The following is a 25,578-nucleotide window of genomic DNA, read 5'->3' on the forward strand; positions in this document are numbered from 1 at the left end:
TCTAGCTGGGAGGGAGGATGGCACGAGGAAGGGAGCAGCAGGCCCAAGGGGGCAGGAGAAGTGGGGTGAGTGGGGGTAATCTAGCTGGAGAGGGGTGAGTGGGGGAAATCTAGCAGGGAGGGGGGTGAATGGGGGAGAATCTAGCTGGGAGGGGGGTTTCAGGAGGAAGGGGGCAGCAGGCCCAAGGGCCACAGAGAGGGAGGGTGAGTGGGGGAGAATCTGGATGGGAGGGGGAGATGGCAGAGCAGGAGCAGGAGGGGGCCACCAGGCCCCAAGGGGCACAAAATCAACAACAACAAAAACCCAGGAATGAACAACAGAGCAGCAAACAAACTCTTCAATAATATTAATAAGAAATCAAATCAGAGCACACACACAGCAAATATATATATATATATATATATATATATATATATATATATATATATATATATATATCTCCAACATTATTCCAAAGCAAGGCAAGCCCACGAAGGCAGGCATAGAGGAGGGGGGGCAGTGGGGGGAATCTGGATGGGAGGGGAGACTCTGGATGGGAGGGGGCATGGCAGGAGAAAGGGGGCAGCAGGCCCAGAAGGGGCACACAAAAATCAATAATTAAATCCACACAGCAATAAATACAAAACAGCAAGCAATAATCAGGAATCAGCAATAATCAATAAAAATAAACACAGCAGAAGAAAAATCAATAAAATGCAAAGCACAAACAGAGAGGGAGGGGGTACCAGAGGGGCAGATGGCACAGGAGGAGGTCAGGGGAGACCAGGTCGGGCTGCAGAGCCTAAGCCCCAACTCAGCCAGGGGCTGGCCTGGGTGGGATGGGATGGCAGGGAGGGAGGCAGGAACAACAAGAATAAAAAAAAGAGCACACTAAACAAAAAACAAAATCAAAGCAAAAATAAATCAGCAGGAAAAGAGATGAACAAGAAGAGAGGCAGGGTAAAATTAATGAAATCAATGCAGATGGATGGGGGGGGGAGGGCCAAGGCCTAGGGCCCTGGCTAAATAATAAAGGAGAGAGAGAGAGAGAGAGAGAGAGAGAGAGAGAGAGAGAGAGAGAGAGGACAACAACAATAATAGATGGGAAAAGATGCTGTAAAGTAACACAGACACAGGGCAGAGATAAGGCAATGGACAAAAGAAAGATCAGGACAGACAGACACAGTCAAGGACTCACACAGACACCAGCTTGTCAGGAGCACAGCACGTTCCAGAGGATCTCACAACTGCAGCCAAAGAGAATTTTCCAGCCCAGAGGCTTGGCTTAAATAGGTTTGAAAATCCTTCCTTTGGGAGCCCCCACCTTTGCACTCCCCCCCTCCCACAGCCAACAAGGTGCCAGCTCTCAAATAGTGGCACACTCAACAGCCTACCAGAGCGCAAGACTCTTTCTGGCCAATCAAACAATCAATAGCCCAGCCAACGCAAAGTCTGAAAAATAGGCTCACAAAATGGAGGCCAGGAGCAAAAGTGAACAATGATCCACAAAATGGAGGACAGACACACACAAACACTAAAATAGTGTTTTATTTTAGGCACTCCATGGCACATCCGAACTGGTTCAAACCAGTTTGAACCGAACCGGTTCAGATTCGGTTTGAACTCGGACTAGAAGGGCAAAACCAGAGCCCTGTCTGGTTCAAGTTCGAACCGTTGAACTGAACCGGTTCAAACTCAGACCGGTTCGCACATCCCTACGGTGATGTTCTGACACCTTGTTCAGAGTCTTCCGAACAATAGCTATGGAGCTTGCTGGGATCCCGCCTCAGTGGCCCAGGACCGCCTTAGCAGACCTGCCCTGAAACTGGAGGTTGATGGACCCTTGTTGTATAAATGTTTTTAATCCAATTTCTGGTTAGAAAAATTTACTGTGGGTCTGGCCACCTCCAGTTTTGAGGGTGGTCCAGGGGTGAGCCCTTGAGCTTACCAAATTAGATGTTGAACCAGCTCAAGGTTGAGCTAGTTTGCACATCCCTGCTTCTTATTACTCTTTGCCTCATTGAATGGGGGACCTACAAAATGGTCCCTTGAATGTATTCTCTGGGCTGTGATGCCCAACTAGAGTACAGTAGCACTGTTACATGAAATGAGTAATACATATTTATTACATTGAGCAGTTGGGTGTTTACAATTAAAGTAAACCTCAAATTAGCATCCGTTTCCTTCCAGAAATAATGCAGCTGCCTATAGTATTCCTACTATGCAGCATAACCTGTCATCAATCCAGAGGGAAGTCAACACAGACAAGAAAATAGTTGCACATTCAAGAAAACTTCCTGTTGTGCAACGTGCAAGGTACCTTGCAACAGAAAAATGCTTTCAGTGCTGGTGTTGTTAAGGAGCTGTAAGGAGGCATCAATAAAAAATCCTGCACTCTTCTGAATACAGTAAGAGGACTCTGGATGGTAATCTGTGTTAGAGAGCTTGGAGGGGAGATTTCTTTATCTACCCCAGCTTCATCAGACATGCACAGGTAAGGAGAGCACTGCTTACTAATATTGTCTGGAAACATGGAGTTAAAGTTCTAAATAAAACAGTTTATTTAGGAAATCTATCAGGGAGTTAGATAATGCCTACATGCCTTGCTGCTAGCTACATACAAAAAGTGGGGAAGAGAAAAGATGGGAAAAGATCTCTCCAGTTGAGAGAATAAAACCTGAGACTATCAGTCTAACAAAGGGGAAGTAGAGTAGTGAAAGCGTAGTCAGAGAGGGGATTCCCTTGCTCACTGTCTCTACCCCTAATACCCCCTAGTGATCAATTGGGTTGCTGGTGCTAAGAGTCAATGTAGGGGTGTGCAGAACCGGTTTGAATCGAACTCTGTTCGATTTGAACCAGCCCAGTTCAAACAGTTTAAGTTTGAACCATCTTAGCCCCCCCTCCAAAAGGGGGCTGGTCCGAGTTTGAACTGAATAGGGCATGGGTCAGAACTGGCTGGCTGTTCAGTTTGTGCAGTTGAACTGATTCAGCCTGGTTTGACCTGGTTCAAGGTGTTTGTAAAGGGGAACCAGGTAAGGACTCTTCTTTATAAGCAAAGGGGATTCCTAACTCTAAAGAGAGATTGAAAAGGCAAGCAGGTGAGGGTGGTGATGGGCGAGGGGGCAATTTATCTGCAGTGGTGTGGCAGTGGTGGTGGCTCATCTAGGCCCTCCTGGAGCTCCCCCCCTTCCCAAGTAGCGTGGGCCAGAAGGCTGTCCTGAGCCATTTTTGGAAGGGCGGTATATAAATTAATTAAATATATATATAAATAAAATTTTCGGCGGTCACACCAATGGTCTCCATGCATACATGGAGACCAGAACTGGGCTCCTTCTGGCCCGAAGCATTCCTTCCTTCAATTTACCCAGCAAACAAGTTAAGCTAACCAGCCTGTGATTTCACAGATCACGGGTCACTTTTCTGTTCTCTGGTACAGAGCCTGATTGTAGGGACAGGTTACCGAGGAGACAGAGGTGTATAAAGGTTCATCTGCAGTTGCCATTGGCTCGTCTGGTGGCTACTCAGGGACAGTCCTTCTCCATTGCTGTCCTGAGACTTTGGAACACACTTCCTGCTGAAATAAGAGCCTTCCCATTGCTTACAATTTTTAAAAAGGCCATCAAGACATATTTGTTCACCCAGGCTTTTAATTAGATATTGTTTTAATTGTGTTTTAAATTTGTTTTAATAGTTAACATTTTAAATTTTAATCGTTAACATTTTAAATTTTAATTGTTGAAATGTGTTAATCTTTTTATTGGTTGTTTTTATTGTCTTGTAAACCGCCCAGAGAACTTGCATTTTGGGTGGTATAAAAAGGTGTTACAATGAATGAATGAATGAATGAATGAATGAATGAATGAATGAATAAAGTTATGCATGGAGTAGAGAGAGTGGACATAAATAATTTTTTCTCCCTCTCTCACAACACTAGAACCAAGGGTCATCCCATGAAACTGAAGCGGGAAATTTAGAACCAACAAAAGGGCATACAGAGCTGCACACAATTAATCTATGGAATTCTCTAGCATATGATGTGGTGATAGCCACTAGCTTGGATGGCTTTAAAGGGGACTTATACAAATTCATGGAGGACAGGTTTATCAAAGGCTACTAGCCTGGTGGCCACCTCCAGCCTCAGAGGCAAGATGCCTCCAAATACCAGTTGCAGGGGAGCAACAGCAGGAGAGAGGGACGGCCCTCGCCTATTGCCTGTGGGCTTCTCAGAGGCATCTGGTGGTCCACTGTGTGAACCAGGATCTAGATAGGCCTTTGACCTGATCCAGCAGGACTGTTCTTATGACCTCTACGTATGCACTGAGGCCATTTGCATCACCCAATGTGTCAAACGACTTGGGTCCAAGATATTTAAGAAAGCGTGTTCTTTTTCATCAATCCCACCACCTGTTTATATCATCTGAAGAGGTCTGGTTGTGGTTGCCACTGGTTCAGTTAGTGGTGACTTGAAAACGGGCCTTTTCTAGGGTTTATTTATTTATTTAACATATTTTTATACCACCCACAACCTGCGTCTCTGGGCAACTTACAGTTAAAATCATTTAAACATTAAAATCATTACCATTAAAATCATTTTTTTTAAACCCCAACATTAAAATATTAAAACTATAAATCTAATTAAAAGCCTGGGTGAATAAATATGTCTTCAATGCCTTTTTAAAAATTGCCAGAGATGGGGAGGCTCTTATTTCAACAGGGAGAGTATTCCAAAGTCCATGGGGCAGCAATGGAGAAGGCCCGCTCCCGAGCAGCCATCAAACAAGTTGGCAGCAACCTCATATGAAGTACCTCTCCAGATGATCTTAACAGGCGATGCCGCTCATGGTGAAAAGTTGCCCCAGGACTCTGGAATGCGCTTCCTAATGAAATTAGAGTTTCCCCTTCTCTGAATGTTTTTAAGAAGGACCTAAAAACATACCTGTGTAGTCATGCTTTTAGTTTATACTTTAAAGCTTCGGTTTTAGAGTTTTATTGTCTTTTAAATTGTTTTATTTATGTTAATCTTTTAATTGTTTTTATATTGTGAACTGCCCAGGGACATTTTTGTATGGGGTGGTATATAAACGTACTAAATAAATAAATAATAAATGTGTGTGGTTATACTAATGGCCTCCACACATGTGCAGAAGTCAAGCAAATGTCTTCCATGCATGCACTAAGGCCAGAATTGGGCCACCACCGGCTTCTGGGGGTGAGAGGCAGCAGGGACTAGAGGTGTCACCGCTAACACCACACCACCATGGGTAAGTTGCTCTCTCGCTCACCCCCACCAGCCCTTCCAACCCATTTTCAGCATTAAGAATCTCCTTTGCTTGTAAAGAGGAATCCTTACTGTATTCCACTTTAGAAGCATCCCAAACCAGGTTGAACAGGGCTGAACCATTTCGACTTGTCTCGGTTGTATGAACCAAACCATTGGATGGTTCTAACAAATCAGTTCATGAACCGGCGGTTTGGTTCAAATTCTTATTGAAAACAAACCAAATAACTGAGAAATGTTCCTCACACCCCTAAGTCGATGACACCCAGAGCTGCATCTCCAAAGTGAACAGAAACAAATGATAAGAAAATAATTGTCCATTCAACAAAACCTACTGTTTTGCAACATGCCAAGGTATATATCTGGCAACAGAAAATGCTTTCAGTGCTGGTGTTGTCTAAAGAGCCATCAAAAAAAATCTTGCTCTCATCTAAATGCAGTAAGAGGATGGTAATATGTTCACTTTCTCTAGGGGCAAACTGCCTTTTAATTATGGTGACCTTACTGGGGACAAAATAAATTAGCAAATCCATTATTCATTCCATTTTTTGCTATCATTTTGTTTGTTTGTTTATCTATCTATCTATCTATCTATCTATCTTATCTATCTCATAAACTTACTTTCCTTAAGGAAAATCCTTACTTTCCTTAAGGAAAGTAAGCTTATGAAATCACCCGGCAGTCTCTGTGTCTTTGTGTCCAAATGTGTGAGTATCCCCCTCTATCAACTATGCAATGCCTGGACCCACATGAATCAAATTGGGTACAGTTGTAGGGACACAGAGGGACATCTCAAAGGCGCACTATGTAATGATGTAATTCACACTGATTCAAGATGGAGGATGCATGAACATTTGAGACGCGAGTGGGCTAACTTGTGGACCATCTAACTGACTTGAAACAAATTTGGTTCAATCGTAGTGAATGACACATAGGGACAACTCAACGGGGTAATTTGTGATGATATCATCCACCCCAATTCAAGATGGCAGATGCATACACATTTGAGGCGCAAGTGGGCTAACTTGTGAACCGCCTAAGTGATTTGAACCAAATTTGCTCCAGCTGTAGGGACAGAGGGATATCTCAAAGGCATACTATGTAATGAAGTCATCCACTCTGATTCAAGATGGTGGATGTGTGAATGTTTGAGGTGCAAGTTGGCTAACATGTGGATCAACTAACTGATTTGAAGCAAATTTGGTACAGTTTTACTGATTGACACATAGGGACACCTCAATGGCATAGTTTGTAGGGATGTGCATGAACCAGTATGAATGTCCAGTGTTTTGGCTGGATCGAAGGTGGGGGGGTATCTTTAAAGATGGGGAAGGGTCTTTTAAAACAGTCTGGTGGGGCGGCAGCATACCTCTTTGCCACCCTGTTGCCTCCTTGGAACAGAAGTGGCCAGAAGTGCCTGGTGCAGGGGCCTGAAGTGCCGGGGGGGGGGCTATTCCAGCCATTCTGCTCCCTCCCGGGCTCATTCTTGGCAAAGTGGGCTCTTCCTCCCTCCCACCCTGGATACAGAACAGACTTTTCTGGTCATCCAATTGGAGGCTGAGTAGGATTTTTTTGCTTCCCACCTGATTGGCATATGTGTTCTTCCACCTACTGCATTCTGTTTCTCCAACTTAGTTAGCTTAGTTAGGTCACAACAAGCAGGTGCAGTGTGGGTTGCATACATACTTGAGCTAGTTTAGATCCGGTGAGTGCTTAATCTGTCCTTAGAGTCTGCATGGATCAAGGGCTATGGTTTACATTCACACCTGCTTTGGGATTTGACAAAGGCTGTGTGGCTTGGGAGGGGATTATCTGTTTTGAAGGTCCATGAAAGGACCCTGGCCTGTTGTGTTGGCAAGGAGAAGTAGGGATCAGCATTTTGCTGATTGCAGGCTCTGAGTCATGGTGTGTTGCCCAAAGGGTTTGGGGAAGGGTGATTGTCTGACCCCAGCATATGTTAGGCCTGCACTGCAGGGGGTTGAATTCTTTCCCCAAAATCCAGTTCACGCATTGTTAATAAAGTTGTGGCCCTTTCCCGCTATATGTTGTTCTGTGTTTCTTTGCATTGTGCCTGGGGTATGGGGGCAATTGCTGTGTGCACAAGGGCTTCTCCATTAACTGCCAGATATGAAAAACTCTCCGCATGCACAACTTCATTGTTGTCCATGACATTGGACTAAATGGGGTAGCATGTGTTTACAGAGAGGAGCACATTAGCGAGGGCTCAGTTACCCCTCTCTGCTATTATTTTATATCCTCTTTTTTATACTTTTCTTAATGTTTTTAATTTTGTATATTAAAAAGACTTTTAAATTTTTATACCCCCTCCTCTTTTTCATGTAACAGACATAAGATGTGGTGGTTTGTTGCTATAGTATGCCTGATACAAGCAACTGCAAGCTCAGAAGAATTAACCAGGAGAATAAGAGATGTGAATCCTGAAACTCATATGAATATTGTAAGTTACATAGCCTAAATTTTTGGAAATAATGGAAATGGGCATGGAACAGGGCTGGGATACAAATGTGAAATGCTATTACCAGTTGAGAACTTGAAGAGGAAGAGCAACCGAGTAGGAGTAGACACAAATGGGAGGAGATGATCTTGTGATAGCAAGTACAGTATGGATTGTCCTCTAAGCAGGGTGCACACTGTTTGCATTTGAATGGGAGACTGCATATGTGAGCACTGTCAGATATTCCCTTTAGGGGATGGGACTACTTTGGGAAGACGATTCCAAGTTCCCTTCCTGACATCTCCAAGATAGGGCTGAGAGACTCCCCTGCCAGCAACCATAGAGAAGCCTCTGTCAGTCTGTTTAGACAATACTGAGCTAGATGGACCAATAGTCTGACTCAGCATAAGGTAACTTCCTATGTTCCTATGTTTCTAACATGTAGCAGGGAAGTGCAACAATTCTATTTGAGGCGGTAAATGACTAGGCCAGACAACTGAAGTGGTGGTAAAAGGACACAGGACAAAACCCCTGGCCATAACTTTATTAATAATAATATAAGCAACTAATTAGGTGTTCCTTGCAAACGGAGACTGAAGGACAGCAACCAATAGGAAGAGGAGAACATCCAGGGCAGTGCAGGCTTGTTCTGCCATGCAGTCTGGACAAATAAGCTGTATAAAGCTAGACATTGACTAACACAAAGTTACAAGTGTCTGTTAATTAACCAAGCAAAATAATTAACAAAGATTACAATGTAGCAAGAGATAAGCAAATACCCTACATTCTCATTCAAGACTAATTGCCATGCTGTCCCTCAGTCTCAGCGCCACAGGTGGGACTGCAGCCATGCCAGGGCCCATCCCACCAGACAAATGCATAGAAAGGAAGGCCAATATGCCCACCTTTAAGCCCTGCACATAAGCCTTTCCACCCTCCTGAGAAACATGTATCCCATCCCTGCCAAACATGTCCTCTCTGGGAAGCACAATTCAGGCTGCATGAAGAGGATATCACCCCCACCCCACCAAGGAACAATTTTAAATAGTTCCAAATTTTTCTTCTTCCGGAATCTGTTAAGCACACTGACTTCCCAGGTATTAACTCAACCATGGCGATGGTGGAGCCAGGACAGATCCAAAGACATGATTCAAATAATTGGCAACTAATGATACAAATCGGAGGCTGGAAACGAACAGATTGTCATTCTCGCCAAGATGAATAACTAACTAGTGTGGCAGCTGACACTCTCGGCTTAAGGATTTGATCACTGGGACTAAGTCCCTCTACAATATCCTCTATGACATGCCCAGTGAATGTCTATGTATGAGACTTGAGCCCAAGCTGTGGATCCTGGCAGTTGATGGATGCCCAATAGAGAATGCTATGGCCAATTATCCAAATCAATATGAGTACCCCATCAATTGCCACATCTAAATGAGGAAACAAAACAGTAACAATTAACTGATGCATTAGAACAGGCCCTTCGAAAGAGCTAGAACACACAAGACCAGTGCCCAATCTGCTTCACATTCTCAGCAGAGGTACCTTCTGAAGCTGCAACAGAGGCAGCACCAATGCAAACAGAATGTATGCAAAAACGATCAGCAGGAAATCCGGCAGGACTGAGTGCCTTCTTGAAGATGGACTGGATTTGGAACTGTGTCAGTGGGGTACAGTCCTGATGGATTAAAAATGCACGAACACTGATAGGCCTCCACCCCACCCCCAACATTTTCTTGGGAAAATGTTAAGTGCAAAGAAACCATAGAATCTTGCACTGAAACATTGTGGAACTAAAAACAACAGTTAGAAAAGTCAAACTTGGACCTAGGTGAGAGCTCACTTATATGCAAAGTTCCAAAAACAGCAGCAAAAAAGGCAAACCTCACAATCAGAAGAACAAATTGGGGCAAAGCAGCAAGGATTTGTATAAGAACAGGGACCTGGACAGGCAATCTAGTGTCCATGGACTTACCTACCACCCTGGAGCAACCCTGAATGTCTCTACAGAACCTAAGATCCATGCACGGGTCTAGCTGCCTGTATGCCTTAAGGAAACATGTCAAAATGAGAGCAAAGGGCACTAACTGCAGCCCAGTTGCACCCGAAACCTCTCCCAAAGGCTCAACAGAGCTGGAGCCTATTGAAGCAAAGCTGCCACCTCATCCCAGCACTCTAGGCACTAGACTCTTCCATTCTCCTTTCCAAGCGCTGCAGGCACTCGCAGATGTTGACCAACAGGGCCTGAAGTCATGTCTGCTCTGAACCCCCATCCAGTGAGAATGGGATAGATGGCGCAGAATAACACTGACTAGGAGCCATGCCAATTAGGAGTAGGGATGTGCGAACCGGTTCGGATCTGAACCGGGACGGTTCGGCGTTTCGGACCAGTTCAGACTGGTTTGGACACCCAAAAATTGGTAGGATGGTATCTGGCACCCAGGGGTACCTGTCACCCAAACGGCAAAGCAATCGGACACTCGTACGATTTTTTTAATGAATTTTTGAAAAAAAAAATATTTTTTTCTCATAGGATATAATGGGACTCGAACCAGGCCATTATTCCTTATTGTGGAGCACCCATGGTTGCCAGCAAACATGCAAACCCTGAAGCAATCAGACACCCCTATGATTTTTTATGAATATTTGAAATATTTTTCATTATTTTTCTCATAGAGTATAATGGGACCCAAACCAGTCCATATCCCCTATTGTGGAGCACCTAGGGGCACAAAAGTGGGGTGGGTGGTAGACAAACAGGGGTGCCTACCACCCAAAAAATCCCAAGGCAATTTGACACTCCTCTGATTATTGGTGAATTGTTAAAGTATTGTTGAATTCCTCAAAGAGAATAATGAGGATTGCAGCAAATGTATAGCTTCACGTCGGGGGGAAAGGGGTGTCATAGAGTGCAGTGCACCCTATGTGCACTACACCACCACTCGCTTTGGGCCACCCCAGCACCCCCCAAGTGCACTTATGGGGCTGCTGAAAGCTCCATTATAACTTATTATGAGGAAAAACCTTAAAGACGCGTAAACTTCAACTATTCACCAAAAATCAGCCCTCTGCCCAAATCCTTTGAAAAAATTCAGGTAGCTTTCTTGCCCCTACCTGGCACTACCACCAACCCCACACTGCTCTAGGCCACCCCTTTGCCCCCAACGTGAAGCTATACATTTGCTGACACCTCCATGCTTCTTTATGGAGAAAAACCTTAAAGACGCGTAAACTTCATAAATCACTTAAAAATCACCCCTTTTCCCAATTCCTTTAAAATAATTCAGGTAGCTTCCTTGCCCACCCTAGGAACTACCACCCACCACACTCCACTCTACGACACCCCTTTCCCCCCGACGTGAAGCTATACATTTGCTGCAATCCTCATTATTCTCTATGAGGAATTCAAAAATACTTTAACAATTCACCAATAATCAGAGGAGTGTCCAATTGCCTTGGGATTTTTTGGGTGGTAGGCACCCCTGTCTGTCTACCACCCACCCCGCTTTTGTGCCCCTAGGTGCTCCACAATAGGGGATATGGACTGGTACGTGTCCCATTATACTCTATGAGAAAAATAATGAAAAATATTTCAAATATTCATAAAAAATCATAGGAGTGTCTGATTGCTTCAGGGTTTGCATGGTTATTGGCAACCATGGGTGCTCCACAATAAGGAATAATGGCCTGGTTCGAGTCCCATTATATCCTATGAGAAAAAAATAAAAATAATTTTCAAAAATTAATTAAAAAATCGTACGAGTGTCCGATTGCTTTGGGGTTTGGGTGACAGGTACCCCTGGGTGCCAGATACCATCCTACCAATTTTTGGGTGTCCAAACTGATCCAAACCAGTCCGAACTGGTTTGGATCCAAACCGAACCAGGGGGTGGTTTGGACAAAACCAAAACCGAACCACCCCCTCCTGGTTCGGACCCGGTTCGAATCTGATCTGAACCGGGCGAACCGGTTTTGTGCAAATCCCTACTTAGGAGCCATCCAAAGAGACACTTAGAAAACACCAAGGCCAGAGAGCAACCAATGTTGGCCTTCCAGGGTTTTTAAATAGTTTTAATTGTTTTAATGTTTTAACCTGGTTTCAGGGTTTTAATTTTTCTGTTTAATTGTTTTTTAGATGTTTTAATTGTTAATTGGCATTTATATTTATATTTCTGTTTTAATTATTATTGGTTTTAATTGGTTTCTAATTGTAAACTGCCCTGAACCATTTTGGAAGGGCAGTATAAAAAAAACACTGAATAAATAAATAAATAAATAAATATGTGATCACTCCCTAACAGGTTGAAAGAACAACTTAAACACATAAAGACTAAATTTCCACCCTGTGCCACGACATGTAGATTGAGACAGAGAACCCCATGCTGGTCTACCACTTACCTCCAACCACTCCACCGCAGCGTAAACAGTGGCAGGGTGCAATTCATGTGAAACTAGGAAGCATAAAGAAGCAAAGAGCAGTACTTGCTAACCCCACAGTGCCTAATATCAAGGCTCTCAACATCATAGGTGAAGGTGATCCCAGTAATCAGGACCCTGTGCTTTGCTGCCCTCTCTTTTTATTACATACTGCAGTGGGACCATTTAATTGGAGCTTACCTTCAAAGAAACCTTGAAACAAAAAAGAAATAGAACAGAATCTTTGTATTTGCCACTTGGATACCTTTGCTATGAATTTAGAATGACTGGGCAAAGAGATGCCTTTTGAACTCATGGTTGACTGGGGTGTTAAAAGATCTGGGGCCACAGCCTCCTCCAATTTTGATAATTAAAACATTCTTGTAACACTCTCCACGGGAATCCTGGCCAAAACACATCTTTGTTATATCTGATGTATTTTGGCCAGGGACATTGCTAGAATCCTATTGGGACCTGTGTGCTGAAAGCGCCAGCTTCCAGAGCAACCACCTTCTGATCTCCTTTGTATAAAAATAGAAAAGGAAGTGACAGAGTGGAAGAGGAAATGGGGAGAAGCTGCTTGGCTCTGTCCCTCCCACCTTTCCATAATAAGAATGCAGAGATAGGAGGATGGAGGCTCAACATGCAAATCACTTTGAGAACATTTTTGTTGAGCAGTAGCATCTATATATTTTAAATAATGTAATAAGAAGAATCTCTCTTCCAAACAGTTTAAGCGATTTGACATGATTGAACTATTTCAGGATGTAAAATTCTTCTTTCAGAGTGAGTCGATTAGCTATAAAGGATATCCTAGTGAAGAGTATGAAGTCTTGACAGATGATGGTTATTATTTGGCAATCAACAGAATTCCTGGTGGAAAAAACAATCTTACTATCACAGGTATCTGATTATTTGATTTCTCTTAAAGCAGGAATCTAACACCTAGCCCATCAAACAGAAAGAAAACCTTCAACAGCTGCACCAGTATAGGAAACAGAAACACTAACAGCTTGTTTGAAACAACAACTTTATTTATTCACCAGCCTGTCAGAAATTGTACTCTGGGTGGCTCACAAAGAGACTCACTAAATCCTTTATTTAATTTTATTTACATTTATATCTCACTCTTCCTGCAATGAGCCCAGGGCGGTGTACATGGTTATGTTTATTCTGTGAGGTAGTTTAAGCTGAGAGATAAGTGACTGATCCATACTTTTGAATCCCTCAGTGGCCTGCGATACTATTGACCTTTGTATCCTCCTGGAACGTCTGAGGGGATTGGGGGTGGGGCGCACTGCCTTGCAGTGCTTCCGCTCCTACATCTCAGGCAGATTCCAGATGGTGTCCCTTGGAGACTGTTGTTCTTCAAAATCAGAACTTACATATCGTGTCCCTCACAACTCCATATTGTCTCTGATGTTGTTTAACATCTACATGAAGCTGCTGTAAAAGATCATCAGGAGATTTGGTGCAGGGTGTTATCAATATGCTGACGACACCCATATCTATTTCTCCATGTCAACCTAATCGGGAGAAGGCATAACCTCCCAAAATGCCTGCCTGGAGACAATAATGGGCTGGATGAGGGATAACAAACTGAGGCTGAATCCAGATAGGATGGAGGTACTTATTGTGCAGGGTCAGAACTTGGAAGACCATTTTGAATTGCTGGTTCTGGATGGGGTCACGCTTCCCTGGAAGGAACAGGTGCACAGTCTGGGGGTGCTTCAGGATCCAAACCTATCCCTGGTGTCTCAGGTTGAGGTGGTAGCCAGAGGTGCTTTCTATCCGCTTCAGCTGATACACCATTTGTGTCCATTTCTTGAGATGAATGACCTCAGAACGGTTGTACGTATGCTGGTAACCTCTAGGCTGGACTAATGCAATGCGCTCTGTGCAGGGCTGCCTTTGCACATAGTCTGGAAACTGCTGTTGGTCCAGAATGTGGCGTCCAGGTTGGTCTCTGGGTTATCTCAGAGAGACCATATTACTCCTGTGTTGAAAAAGCTACACTTTCTGCCAATATGTTTATGGGCAAAATACAAGGTGCTGATTATTACCTATGAAGGCCTAAACACTTTAGGCCCTGGGTATTTAAGAGAACGTCTTCTTTGTCATGAGCCCCATCACCCACTGAGATCATCTGGAGAGAATTGCTATGGTTGCCACGGGCTCGTCTGATGGCTACTCAGAGATGGGACCTCGCCATTGCTGCCCCTGGGCTTTGGAATATGCTCTGCATTGAAATAAGTGCCTCCCTATCTATGGCAACTTTTATTTTTTTTAATTAAAAGTTTTTTATTTAAGAATAAAAGAAACAGTAAAGGCATGGTTACATCTCTAGAGTGTCCAACTTATAAAGTTTGTATATAAAATGTTACAGATAACCATCTGAAGAAAACCACTCCCACCCTATCACCAAACTTACCTCCTTTACAGGATTTTTTTAAAAAGCAAAAAAAAATATGAATAGTACAAATCAGACATCGTTATTAATAAAGCCAAGTTTCAGATATAGGTAATGACCCTGCAGACTACATAAACCTAGTAAAAGATTTGAGAAGTGATGCAGATAATCCATCTAAGTTGTCTCACAAGTAAACTGTATCCGTGACCCTCAGAGCATACTCCCATTATTTTCTATATTCAAAATTTGCTACATCTTAGACTACCTCATCAGCTATTTAAAAAGCTATAAGGTATTGTTGTTTATGTTAAACTATATTATATTATTATGCTATATTAAACTGAATTAAGGCTATTAATTTAAACTTGCTTATCAATTTAAAACCTCAGTGTTGTAAATCTCCAGCAATGCCCTACATTAATAGCAAATAACAACTTCTTCCTCTCTTCAGTTTTCCTCCTTTAAAAAGGAATTTTTTAAAATCATCATCATCATCATCATCATCATCATCATCATCATCTTGTTTCTAGTCTTCTGATTGATCTTCATCCTGTCTGGTACTCTTAAAAATTCTGGCAGGCATTTTGCATCCAAGGACATGTGTATCTGCACTCTTCCAAGAGGACTTCCAGCCAGAAGGGCACCACCCATCTTTAATTCTTCTTTTCTGAAGAATGGCAATTAAAAACCTTAACTCTTGGCATTTCTTCAAAATCTCAACTAAAGAATCTGGTAAACCTTCCATCTCAATACTTCCATGTTCCAAAGGAGAACTTCTCTGGGGAGAAAGGCTTGCTTCTTTGATCTTTTTGTTTTTAAGCTTTGTCATAGTATCTCCTGGGGGATTTTCATCTCTGGTGTATCTATAAATTTCTCAAATACCTAAAAGACCCTCAAGATAACTTGAAATCTGTGCAGAAAGGGGTTGTGTCTCTTCTTCTAGAGTTTCCTTCTTCAGCCTTTCTTCCACTCCACAATTCTTTTAACTGGAAATCCAAGCCCAAAATTCTGTAGTTTCTATCCATTGTTCTAAACGTCTGCGGTCTTCTCACCCGCCAAATTCTTCTGAATTTCAAACATCTTTTGTGAAAATTGATCAGCTGGTTTGCTTTCAGCTACGTCACATCTCAATATCAATGCTGTTTGCAAAAAAAATCCAGCTTCAGCTCGATTTGATTGAGGGCTCTGCTAAATTCTTCAACTAAGATTTCATGAAATTTGGGGAGAGATAGCATCCATTCATGCCATCTAGGATCCACCTTTTCAAAATCATCAATTGACAGACCCTTTCCTCTTATTTTATCCATTTTGCTGGGATGCAAAAGAAAAATGCTTTTAAATGTTTCTTCATAAAAAGAAAAAAGAGGTTTTCCTTGGGATTTATAATTTTTTTTATCAAAGAGGAAAAACCAACAATGGAAGAAGTTATTTATCCTCGGGAACACCCAAGATTATTTAAGTAATTATTATTATTCTCCTTCAAAAAAGATTCCCCTGATTTAATATACCATCAACAAAGAACTAATTTCTTTTGGGAACACACCAGTAAATTATTATAATACTAGAAAGAAAAAGATGTTTGCGTTATTCCAAATTGTCCAAACTAAAAAGGAAAATAAGAAATAATTTTTAACAAAGAGAAGAAGAAAAACCTCCACTATAATGTGCTAACGTAAACTCCAACCATTGTTCAAAAGTAGACTATTTTCCCTCAGAAACACACAAAATTTGTTTAAATAATTACTGTTTTTCTCCTTCAAGAAAGGTTTCTCTAATTTAATACACAAATAACAAAGCTGGTTTCTTTTGGGAATGCAGCAGTAAATTATTGTGATATAAAGTAGACTTTCACATTGTTCAAAATTTTTCCAAGCTGAAAAGGAGAGAAAGAAATGATTTCAGCAGAAATTACACCATGATTTCCCTACTTTAATACCCCTGTATTCAAAAATTATCTACAAAATAGGCAAAGATTTCTGTGCTGTTAAATTAAAAATCCCTAAACAATAGGCCAGTTGTACTGATAACCTCAACTTTTTAAAAAACCTCTGAAACAACAAAAAAAGTCCATCAGAAAATTAAGCCCTTCAAAAAAAATAATAATTCAGTAGGTGATCATTAATTTAATATGTCAACAAATAATCCCCTTTTCAAGAAATCATGATAGTAAAAAAAATCCAATAAAAGTCTCCTTTCACAGGATAGCTAGATAATAGTCAATATATTCCAGAATGGTCTAATTAAAAAATAGGCCTTAATATTAAATTAATGTTCATAAAATACAGGCCACAGATAATATTCAGACATAACAATTGAAGATAAAGCTTTACAAGCAAAGAAAATACAAAATTATTTAGCTCCCTCTTGTGACAGTCAGTTCAAATTGCAGCTTCATAAAATGGAACAGTTACAGGGAAGAAGAGGGACAAAAACAAGGCGATAACCCAAATAAAAGATTATTTTTCAGAGGCAATGGGGAAAAACAGGAAAAGTTCATCCTTTCAACAAATAAGACCCCTATGCCTATGGAGTTGTTTATAAAAAATAGTTCCAGAGAAATTATTCAAATAGTTCCAAATGAATTTCAATCTTCAGTTAAGAAGTCTTTTAAGATTAAAAAAAATTGTAATCCATGTTAATTATGTCCCTAGGAGTTTTCCCTTTACATCCAGTCAGGCAAAATAGCCTCCAACTCTTCCCAGATCTTCTCAGAGTCACAGCTATAATATGCTTTCTATGGAATGGTTCAAAATAATCCCAGAAACAAAAAAGAAAGAAAAAGTGTTTGTAATCCAATCAATATTCAGCCAGAAGTAATCAAAATAATGCAGGGAAATAAACCAAAGAAGAAAGAAGAAAAGTCAAAACAACCGGCGAGTGGCAACTATATCCAAAACTTCGAAAGAAAAAACAGGGGGGCAGAATGCCAAACCTTCTCGGAGAGTGTAACGAGACCTGACGAAGTTATAAAATAGTCATAAATCTGTCCCTGGCTTCTGGTTCGTTACCTGAATGCCTAATTGCAGTTACTCTGTAACTCTATAATATATTACCGCAGGGAATCAAAGGCACTGGGAGTCAAAATAGTTGTATGGAAGTAAGTACAGTAAATATTAAGTCTATGTCTATTTATTTATTTATTTATTTGATTTATATACCGCCCTTCCAAAATGGCTCAGGGCGGTTTAAAATTAAAACAGAAAACATTAAAAACAATTAAAACAGAGATACAAATATAAATACCAATTTAAAACAACTTAAAAAACAATTAAACTATCAAAACAATTAAAACCCTGAAAACCAGGTATTAAAACAATTAAAACTGATTAAAAACCCTGAAAGGTCAGGCCAAACAGATAGGTTTTAAGGGCTCTCTTGAAGGACAGCAAAGAATCAAGATTACGAATTTCCGCTGGGAGTGCATTCCACAGTCCAGGAGCAGCTACAGAGAAGGCCTGCCTCTGAGTCGTCACCAAACAAACCGGTGACAACTGGAGACTGACCTCCGCAGATGACCTTAACGTGTGGTGGGGATCATGTAAAAGAAGGTGCTCTCTAAGATATCTTGGACCCAAGCCGTTCAGGGCTTTAAAGGTAATAACCAGCACTTTGTATTTTGCCTGGAGACATATTGGCAGCCAGTGTAACTGTTTTAAAGCAGGCATCATATGGTCTCTCCGGGTTGCCCCAGAGACCAATCTGGCTGCCGCATTCTGAACTAACTGAAGTTTCCGGACTATGTACAAAGGCAGCCCCATGTAGAGTGCATTGCAATAGTCAAGCCGGGAGGTTACCAGCTGATGCACCACTGTTTTGAGGTCATCCTCTCCGAGGAATGGGCGCAGCTGTCGAATCAGCCGGAGCTGATAGAAAGCACTCCTGGCCATGGCCTCCACCTGAGATACCAGGGTGAGGCCTGGGTCCAGGAGTACTCCCAAGCTACGCACCTGCTCCTTCTGGGGGAGTGTAACCCCATCCAGCACAGGAAGATCTAACTCACCCCTCAGATTCTGAGCCCCCACAATGAGCACCTCCGTCTTGTTTGGATTCAGCTTCAATTTGTTCTCCCTCATCCAGCCCATTACTGCCTGTAGGCAGGCATTTAGAGAATGACTGCCATTTCCTGGGGATGGAAAGGAGAAGTAGATTTGGGTGTCATCAGCATACTGATAACACCCAGCACCAAACCTCCTGATGACCTCACCCAGCGGTTTCATGTAGATGTTAAAAAGCATTGGTGACAGAATGGAGCCCTGAGGGACTCCATATAACAGCTCCCATTTTGAGGAGCAACTGTCACCAAGCTCCACCATCTGGAATCTGCCCGAGTGATAGGAACGGAACCACTGCAAAGCAGTGCCCCCTATCCCCAACTCCCCCAGGCGATCCAGAAGGATACCATGGTCGATGGTATTGAATGCCGCCGAGAGATCCAGAAGAACCAGCAGAGTCACACTCCCTCTGTCGATTCCCCGGTAAAGGTCATCCATCAGGCCGACCAAGGCTGTCTCAACTCCATAGCCCATTCTAAAGCCAGTTTGAAATGGGTCTAGATAATCAGTTTCCTCCAAGACTGCCTGGAGCTGCTCAGCCACCACCCTCTCAATCACCTTGCCCAACCAAAGGAGATTGGAGATTGGCCTATAGCTGTCCATCGCTAAGGGGTCCAGGGAAGGCTTCTTTAGGAGTGGTCTAATCATTGCCTCCTTCAGGCAGGGGGGCACCCTACCCTCCCTCAGCGATACATTTATGATTTTAACTAGGCCATCTCCAACAATCTCCCTGCTAGATAGAAGCAGCCAAGTCGGGCAAGGATCCAGAGAACAGGTGGTAGGCCGCACCACCCCAAGCAGCTTGTCCACATCCTCAGGAGTCACAGATTGAAACTGATCCAACCTAATACTGCAAGAAGGATTGCTGGACACCTCCTCCATAGACCTTGCAGAAATAGTGGAGTCCAAGTCAGCCCGAATACAGGAGATCTTTGTCACAAAGAACCCATTAAAGGCATCACAGCAGAGCAACCCTGGGGACTGATTGGAAGTAGAAGGAGGAGAAACCAAACTCCTCACAACCCGGGATAGCTCCGCCGAGCGTGAACCTGCAGCTGCAATGCGCACAGACCAGAATCTCTGTCTATGTCTCTAATTAGATCCTGATTGAGAGGGGTCAAATAAAAATGCAAAGAGGAGCTCAAGAGTTGAAGAAAAAGTGAAAGTCAGATTACAGCAGGCAAGCCTCTTGAATTGCAGGTGGACAGCAAATCTTTCCCCTTGGTCTGAGTTGCTTGAAGAAAAGTTCTCCCTTCTGGGATCACCCAGAAAACTTCAAAGATCTTTTCCAGACTCTAAAAGCTTCCAGGCTACCCCCAAGCCAAGGGGAACCAGCTGTTCCTTCTGTATTCAGTCTTGTCGGCTGAAAATTTATGGACTGTGGGAGGAGAAAGGTCTTTTGCAGACCTTACTTCCAGGCACCATTTTGCCGGGGCTGCTCTGGCACCTTTTAAAAAGACACTGAAGACATATTTGTCCATCCAGACTTTTAATTAGATTTATAGTTTTAATACTTTTAATATTGGGTTTTAAATGATTTTAATGTTAATGATTTTAATGTTTACATGATTTAAACTGTAAACTGTCCAGAGACACAAGTTTTGGGAGATATAGAAATATGTTACACAACACACACACACACACACACAGTCCTGTGGTCAACTCCAATTGACAATCCAGGCTCCTATAGTCCAGGCTTCCTGTAGTTCTGTATCAAATCCACGGAATGAGATATTTTGTTGTGTCTAGTCTAGATTCCTACACTTGCAGGCGCGGCTCGCGAACGTGCCTCCGGGGGTGGGGGTGGCGGGCAGCTTCTTTTCGGTAAACGGAGCCGGTGCTCCATGCCGCCCAGCAGCCCCCACGGTGGGGAATCACCTCCGCCACTCACCTGGCTGCTGGCGGGGGCTCGCCTCCACAGGAGCCAGGTGAATGGTGGAGGTGATTCCCCGCCGTGGGGGTTGCTGGGCAACACGAAGCACCGGCTCCGTTTACCTAAAAGAAGCCCCCCCCACCCTGAACTGGCCAATGTGTCTAAGGGAGGGAAGCACCGAGTGTGTGCCTATTGTAACATCTTTTGTTATTGTCCTGATTGTACATCCTTTTACTTGGGGTGGGGGTGGAGTTGTTCTGAATGGGTGCTTTATATGTGGCCGAAATACTCATCTAAACTATTATTTCGGTCGCATGTAGAACAGAGAAATAGCTCCTCTACAATGAGATAAAGGGACAGGCTAGGAGGATGTTGGGACAACCATGAAAGCTGTCACAAAGGTCACACACTTGATAACTTTTAATTTTGTGGTCTGGAAAGTATTGTCCAAACTGGCCCATATTGTAATCTGTGTGGAATATGTGTCCTATAAAATGTAAGTGTTTGAAGCAGCAGCTGAAATGAGAATTTCAGGAGTTATCTGCTGTCTGTTACTGCATTCTGTTAAGAAATTCACTTTATTGGTCTAATTGTTTTGATGCCTTTGCTGATCTTAGTAATCTGATCTTTTATGGATTTGTGTTGACATTTGGTTTTAAGGAAATTGATTTCAGTGCAATATGGTGCCAGCGTGGTGCAGTGGTTAGAGTGCTGGACTAGGGCTGGGGAGACCCAAGTTCAAATCCCCATTCAGCCATAGCTGGGTGACTCTGGGCCAGTCACTTCTCTCTCAGCGTAACCTACTTCACAGGATTGTTGTGAAAGAGAAACTCAAGTATGTAGTACACTGCTCTGGGCTCCTTGGAGGAAGAGCAGGATATAAATGTAATAATAATAATGAAAGTATTAATAAGATGACCATAGCAAGGGATTCATCAGGGATATCTTTGTTACGTCATGCAACAGAAATTCAATTTTTTTCTTTTGTCTGTCTTCTTTTAAAAAAGCACGTCCAAAGCCTGTTGTGCTTCTTGGGCATGGAATACTTGCAGAATCTAAACTCTGGATGATAAATATGGCCAACAAGAGCCTCCCTTTCATATTAGCGGATGCTGGTTATGATGTTTGGCTAGGAAACAACAGAGGAACAGCATGGTCCAAGAAACACCTTTATTTGTCAGCTGACCAAGAGGAATTTTGGGATTTCAGGTAGTTTGAATGGAAATGCATTTGAAAAGTTACCTTGCACTTTAATTATGTAGATCTATTGGTCCTTCTTTCCACCAGAAAGTCTTCATTCAATCAGTTGTTTGTGTTGCAGTATTTTGAGGGTAAGGTTAGGTGTAAGGATAATAAAAGCCCTGAATATTATATACATCATAGCATTTACATCATATATCCAACCTTCTTAAAATTTGGTACATGCCAAGTAGGTGAGAAATGCCACTACCTCGCCAATTTCTTTGAAAATATAGCCATTGAAATATGGCCATGATACAGCAGTTTGAAATGGCTATGGTGCTGGCAACAAAAATTTTGGGAGACATAACATATGATGATGGAGTAATCAACAGATTATGACTGTTGAAGCAATTGAAGGCAAAGTGGGATGGGCAAGTACTGGTAACTATTGAAATGTGGCTTCCTGTTTCTGAACATGGCTGTCTGATAAAGGAGACTACGAGGCTATTCACACATGCATGCAAAACCATGGCTAGCAGACTCAGCGGGGAGGGAGATCCCAATAATACACCTGCCCAGGGATGACAGCCTGCTTGTGTGTGGGGAGGTAAGCACTTTCAGGCTTCCTCCCCACAAAATGGTTGACCTTTCTCACAGCAAATGAGAAAGGGCTCTATATGAGGACTTTGACCCTTGTCTAACATTTATTTAAACATCTATTTCCTTCCCATCTATGAACTTTATTTTATTTTCTCCCATCCACACCAAAGTGAAGAAGCAAAATGAGAGTGAGTTCAATGTTTGCCATTGAATTCAATTTGCTATAGAGAATCTGCATTCGGAACACCTCAGAAACAACAAAACCCAGCCCCCATGGGCTTGTGGTTTGGGGGTTGGTTGGCACCCTATGTACACTACACCACCGCTCACTCTGGGCCACCCTGGCACCCCCCAAGTGGAGTTATGTGGCTGCTTAAATCCCCATTATTCCCTATGGGGGGAAGCTTAAAGACACACAAACTTTAGAAATTCTTTAATCACCCTTCACCAATTTTCTTTGAAATCTGGATGGTAGCAGGCACCCATTGGGGCACTACAACCTGATCAACTCTTCTGCCCCCCCCAACCCCTTTCTGCCCCAAATCTGTCCCAAAGACATGCCAACTTCAAAAATCATTTAAAAATCACTCCTTTGCTCAATTTCTTTGAAATCTGGGTGGTAGATTCCTTGCACCCATTGGGCCACTACCACCCACCACAACCTGCTCTGGGCTACCCTGGTGCCACCCCCCGGGAGCTATAACTAAGGCTGCTGAAATCCCCATTATTCCCTATGGGGGAAAGCTTAAAGACACATAAACTTCAAAAATCATTTAAAAAGCACCCCTTTGCCCAACTTCTTTGAAATCTGGGTGGGAGCTTCCTTGCACCCATTTGGCACTACCACCCACCACAACCTGCTCTGGGCCACCCTGGTACCTCCCACGTGGAACTATAAGTTTCTTGAAATCCCCATTATTCCTTATGGGAAAAAGCTTAAAGATGTGTAAACTTCAAAAATTCTTCACAAATCACCCCTTTGCCCAATTTCTTTGAAATTTGGGTGACAGCTTCCATGCATTGGGCACTACCACCCACCCCTCTCTTTTGGCCCCAGGACTCTTTTTTGTTCAAATCAATTCAGATTCAGAAAATGTGGGTTCAAATCGAATCTGGGGTGATTCGGGAGGCGGGGAGATTTGGACCCAAAACAAGTCAGGGGTGTATTGATTCAGGTACAAATTGAAATAATAATTTAAAAAAAGATTTGTGCACACCCCTAAGTGGTAGACTGAAGGAAAGAAAAATGTGTGGGTTTTTTTTTTTTTTGTTTGTTTTTTAAAAGAGGTGACACTGTGTAACCAAATAGGAGGCAGGAGGAGGGAGTTGTGCACTACCACTACTGTTAGTGCACAACAACTAAGGGGCTGAGGTTGGTAGAGCATGTGCACTATCTAACATCAATGTAGATGTCTCCATAGCTTCTAATGGAAATAAATTTACTCTATATTCTTAGAAACATGTTTTAAAATATACTACTTTGTGGACAGCAGGGAAAGGCAGAGACAAACTCTAATGTCATTAAACATGTCAAAACAAAATAAGCTTATTAACCTAATATCATTGTGAAGAAAGTACTTATAATTCATCTGGTGTTGCTAATGTATGTTGACATTGATAACTATGTATGATATGAAGCACTGAGTGCTTGCATAAATTAGTGATTTCCATTTTCAAAGGAAAGCGATTTTCCTTTTTAAAAAACAATGGGATGAATGGATTCTGGACCCATTGCATTTCTGGCTGGACATTTAGGTGGCATTTGGGGGAAGCACTCTGCCTTGTAGAGATGCATCAGACAGAAAATTATCAGGGGCATTTTGGGAGCTGCACCTTTTGAGTTTTTGCCTGGCTCTGGACAGAATCTTTTCCAAATGAATTATGACTTGACATTTTGAGAAACAGGCATGTGCTTCACTGATGGTCCAATAACACTTAGTACCACATTGCCATATTTTTTCCAGCTTCCATGAAATGGCCATGTATGACCTTCCAGGAATGATAAACTTTATTTTGAAGAAAACTGGACAGGAACAGTTGCATTATATTGGTGACTCTCAAGGCTGTGCTATAGGTAAGCTATAATAGAATGCCACCCCTTTTTCAACTTCCCCTCTCTCTCAAAATATATCCTACTAGCTGGGCCAGGCACAGAGCATCTGTGCCTCAGGCCGGCACTGCGGCTTCCTCTCTCTGCCCCCGCCGGCTTTCGGCTGGCCTGCCCGCTTCTCCGCCTGCCCGCTTCTCTTCTCCACCCCCAGGTGCTTTCTAGCTGGTGGGCCAGCTGGAAAGTCTGCCCGCCACCTCCTCCCACCCGCCAACTCCCAGCAGCAGCCGCCTCCTGCTCCCAGCAGCCCAGCCAGCCTGGCCCGCCACCGCTTCCCGGCATCCCTATTTTCTCCCCCATCCCCATCACTAGTCCGGCAGCTGCTTGCTAACTCTCGCGAGAGCAGCCATACATGGAATTAGCAACAGGTATTACATTCCACCATTATAACCAGAAATCAGGTTGCAGTAGGTGCTATGGCTTATTGTTAGGAAACAGCTCAACTGATTGCTTTTGACATTTGGCATTGTAGGAGAAGGGGGTTTGAGGATGATCTGTGCTGATTTTAGAAAGAAGGAGAAATGGCTTATGTGCAGGAGTTTAAAGTTTGATGAGCAATTCATTACTTTGACAGATTTTTGTCATTTTTGTTTCGTAAAGATTTCACTTGGTGGCTTTAACTGGGGCACTGGTAGTATTGGAAAGTCCAGAGTCTGGAGTGTGTGTGGGGTCATTATTGGTGGGGGGGAGGGGAGTCAAGGTATCAGCTCTCAACAACAGTACACTGAGTAGAAATACCCCACTCATCCAGCAGAAACTCCCCAAAATCAAATTCATGTGTGTTTGTGAAGTTAAGCTGAGGTCTAGATTTCAAAAAAGAAAAGTAAAAGGCCCTTCTACTTCCTCTTCTTTCCCCCCAAATCAGATTACTGTTAACAACAGCATTGAATACCATACCATACCACCTAAATAATGTGTATGCTGAGGTTGCGGTCCTTCATAGCTGCAATTTCCTGGTATTTTGAAGCTTGTGTGCATATGAAAACACAACATGTTAAACAGAGAGACTCTTCATTAAGGGTTTCTGCTTTGCTGGTTCACAGGATCAGGTGTCAGCACCCCAGCTCATCTCCTTGCTATGGTTCTGGGACCAAACAATGACCCTGCCAATCAGCATTGCTGTGCACCCAGTCCATTCATATTCCCCTGTCTGACTCTTCCAGGGAGAAGAGTTGAAGATGGGCAGTGTATGAGTGGAGAGGGAGAGAAGGATGCCAGTAGCC

At 42.8% G+C, this 25,578-nt stretch overlaps 1 protein-coding gene across 1 annotated transcript in view; it reads left to right on the forward strand.

The window, feature by feature from the left end:
* The first annotated feature begins 7,610 nt into the window (after positions 1-7,610).
* The window catches only part of LOC128350823 (lysosomal acid lipase/cholesteryl ester hydrolase-like), a 32,130-nt gene continuing 14,162 nt past the window's right edge, over positions 7,611-25,578 (forward strand). The window contains exons 1-4 of the mRNA XM_053309593.1: positions 7,611-7,715; positions 12,917-13,034; positions 21,474-21,675; positions 24,213-24,322. Of these exons, the coding sequence (XP_053165568.1) occupies positions 7,611-7,715; positions 12,917-13,034; positions 21,474-21,675; positions 24,213-24,322 (535 nt within the window). The remainder of the gene's footprint in view (positions 7,716-12,916; positions 13,035-21,473; positions 21,676-24,212; positions 24,323-25,578) is intronic.

Source organism: Hemicordylus capensis, chromosome 3 (assembly GCF_027244095.1).
Source record: "Hemicordylus capensis ecotype Gifberg chromosome 3, rHemCap1.1.pri, whole genome shotgun sequence".
NCBI lineage: Eukaryota > Metazoa > Chordata > Lepidosauria > Squamata > Cordylidae > Hemicordylus > Hemicordylus capensis.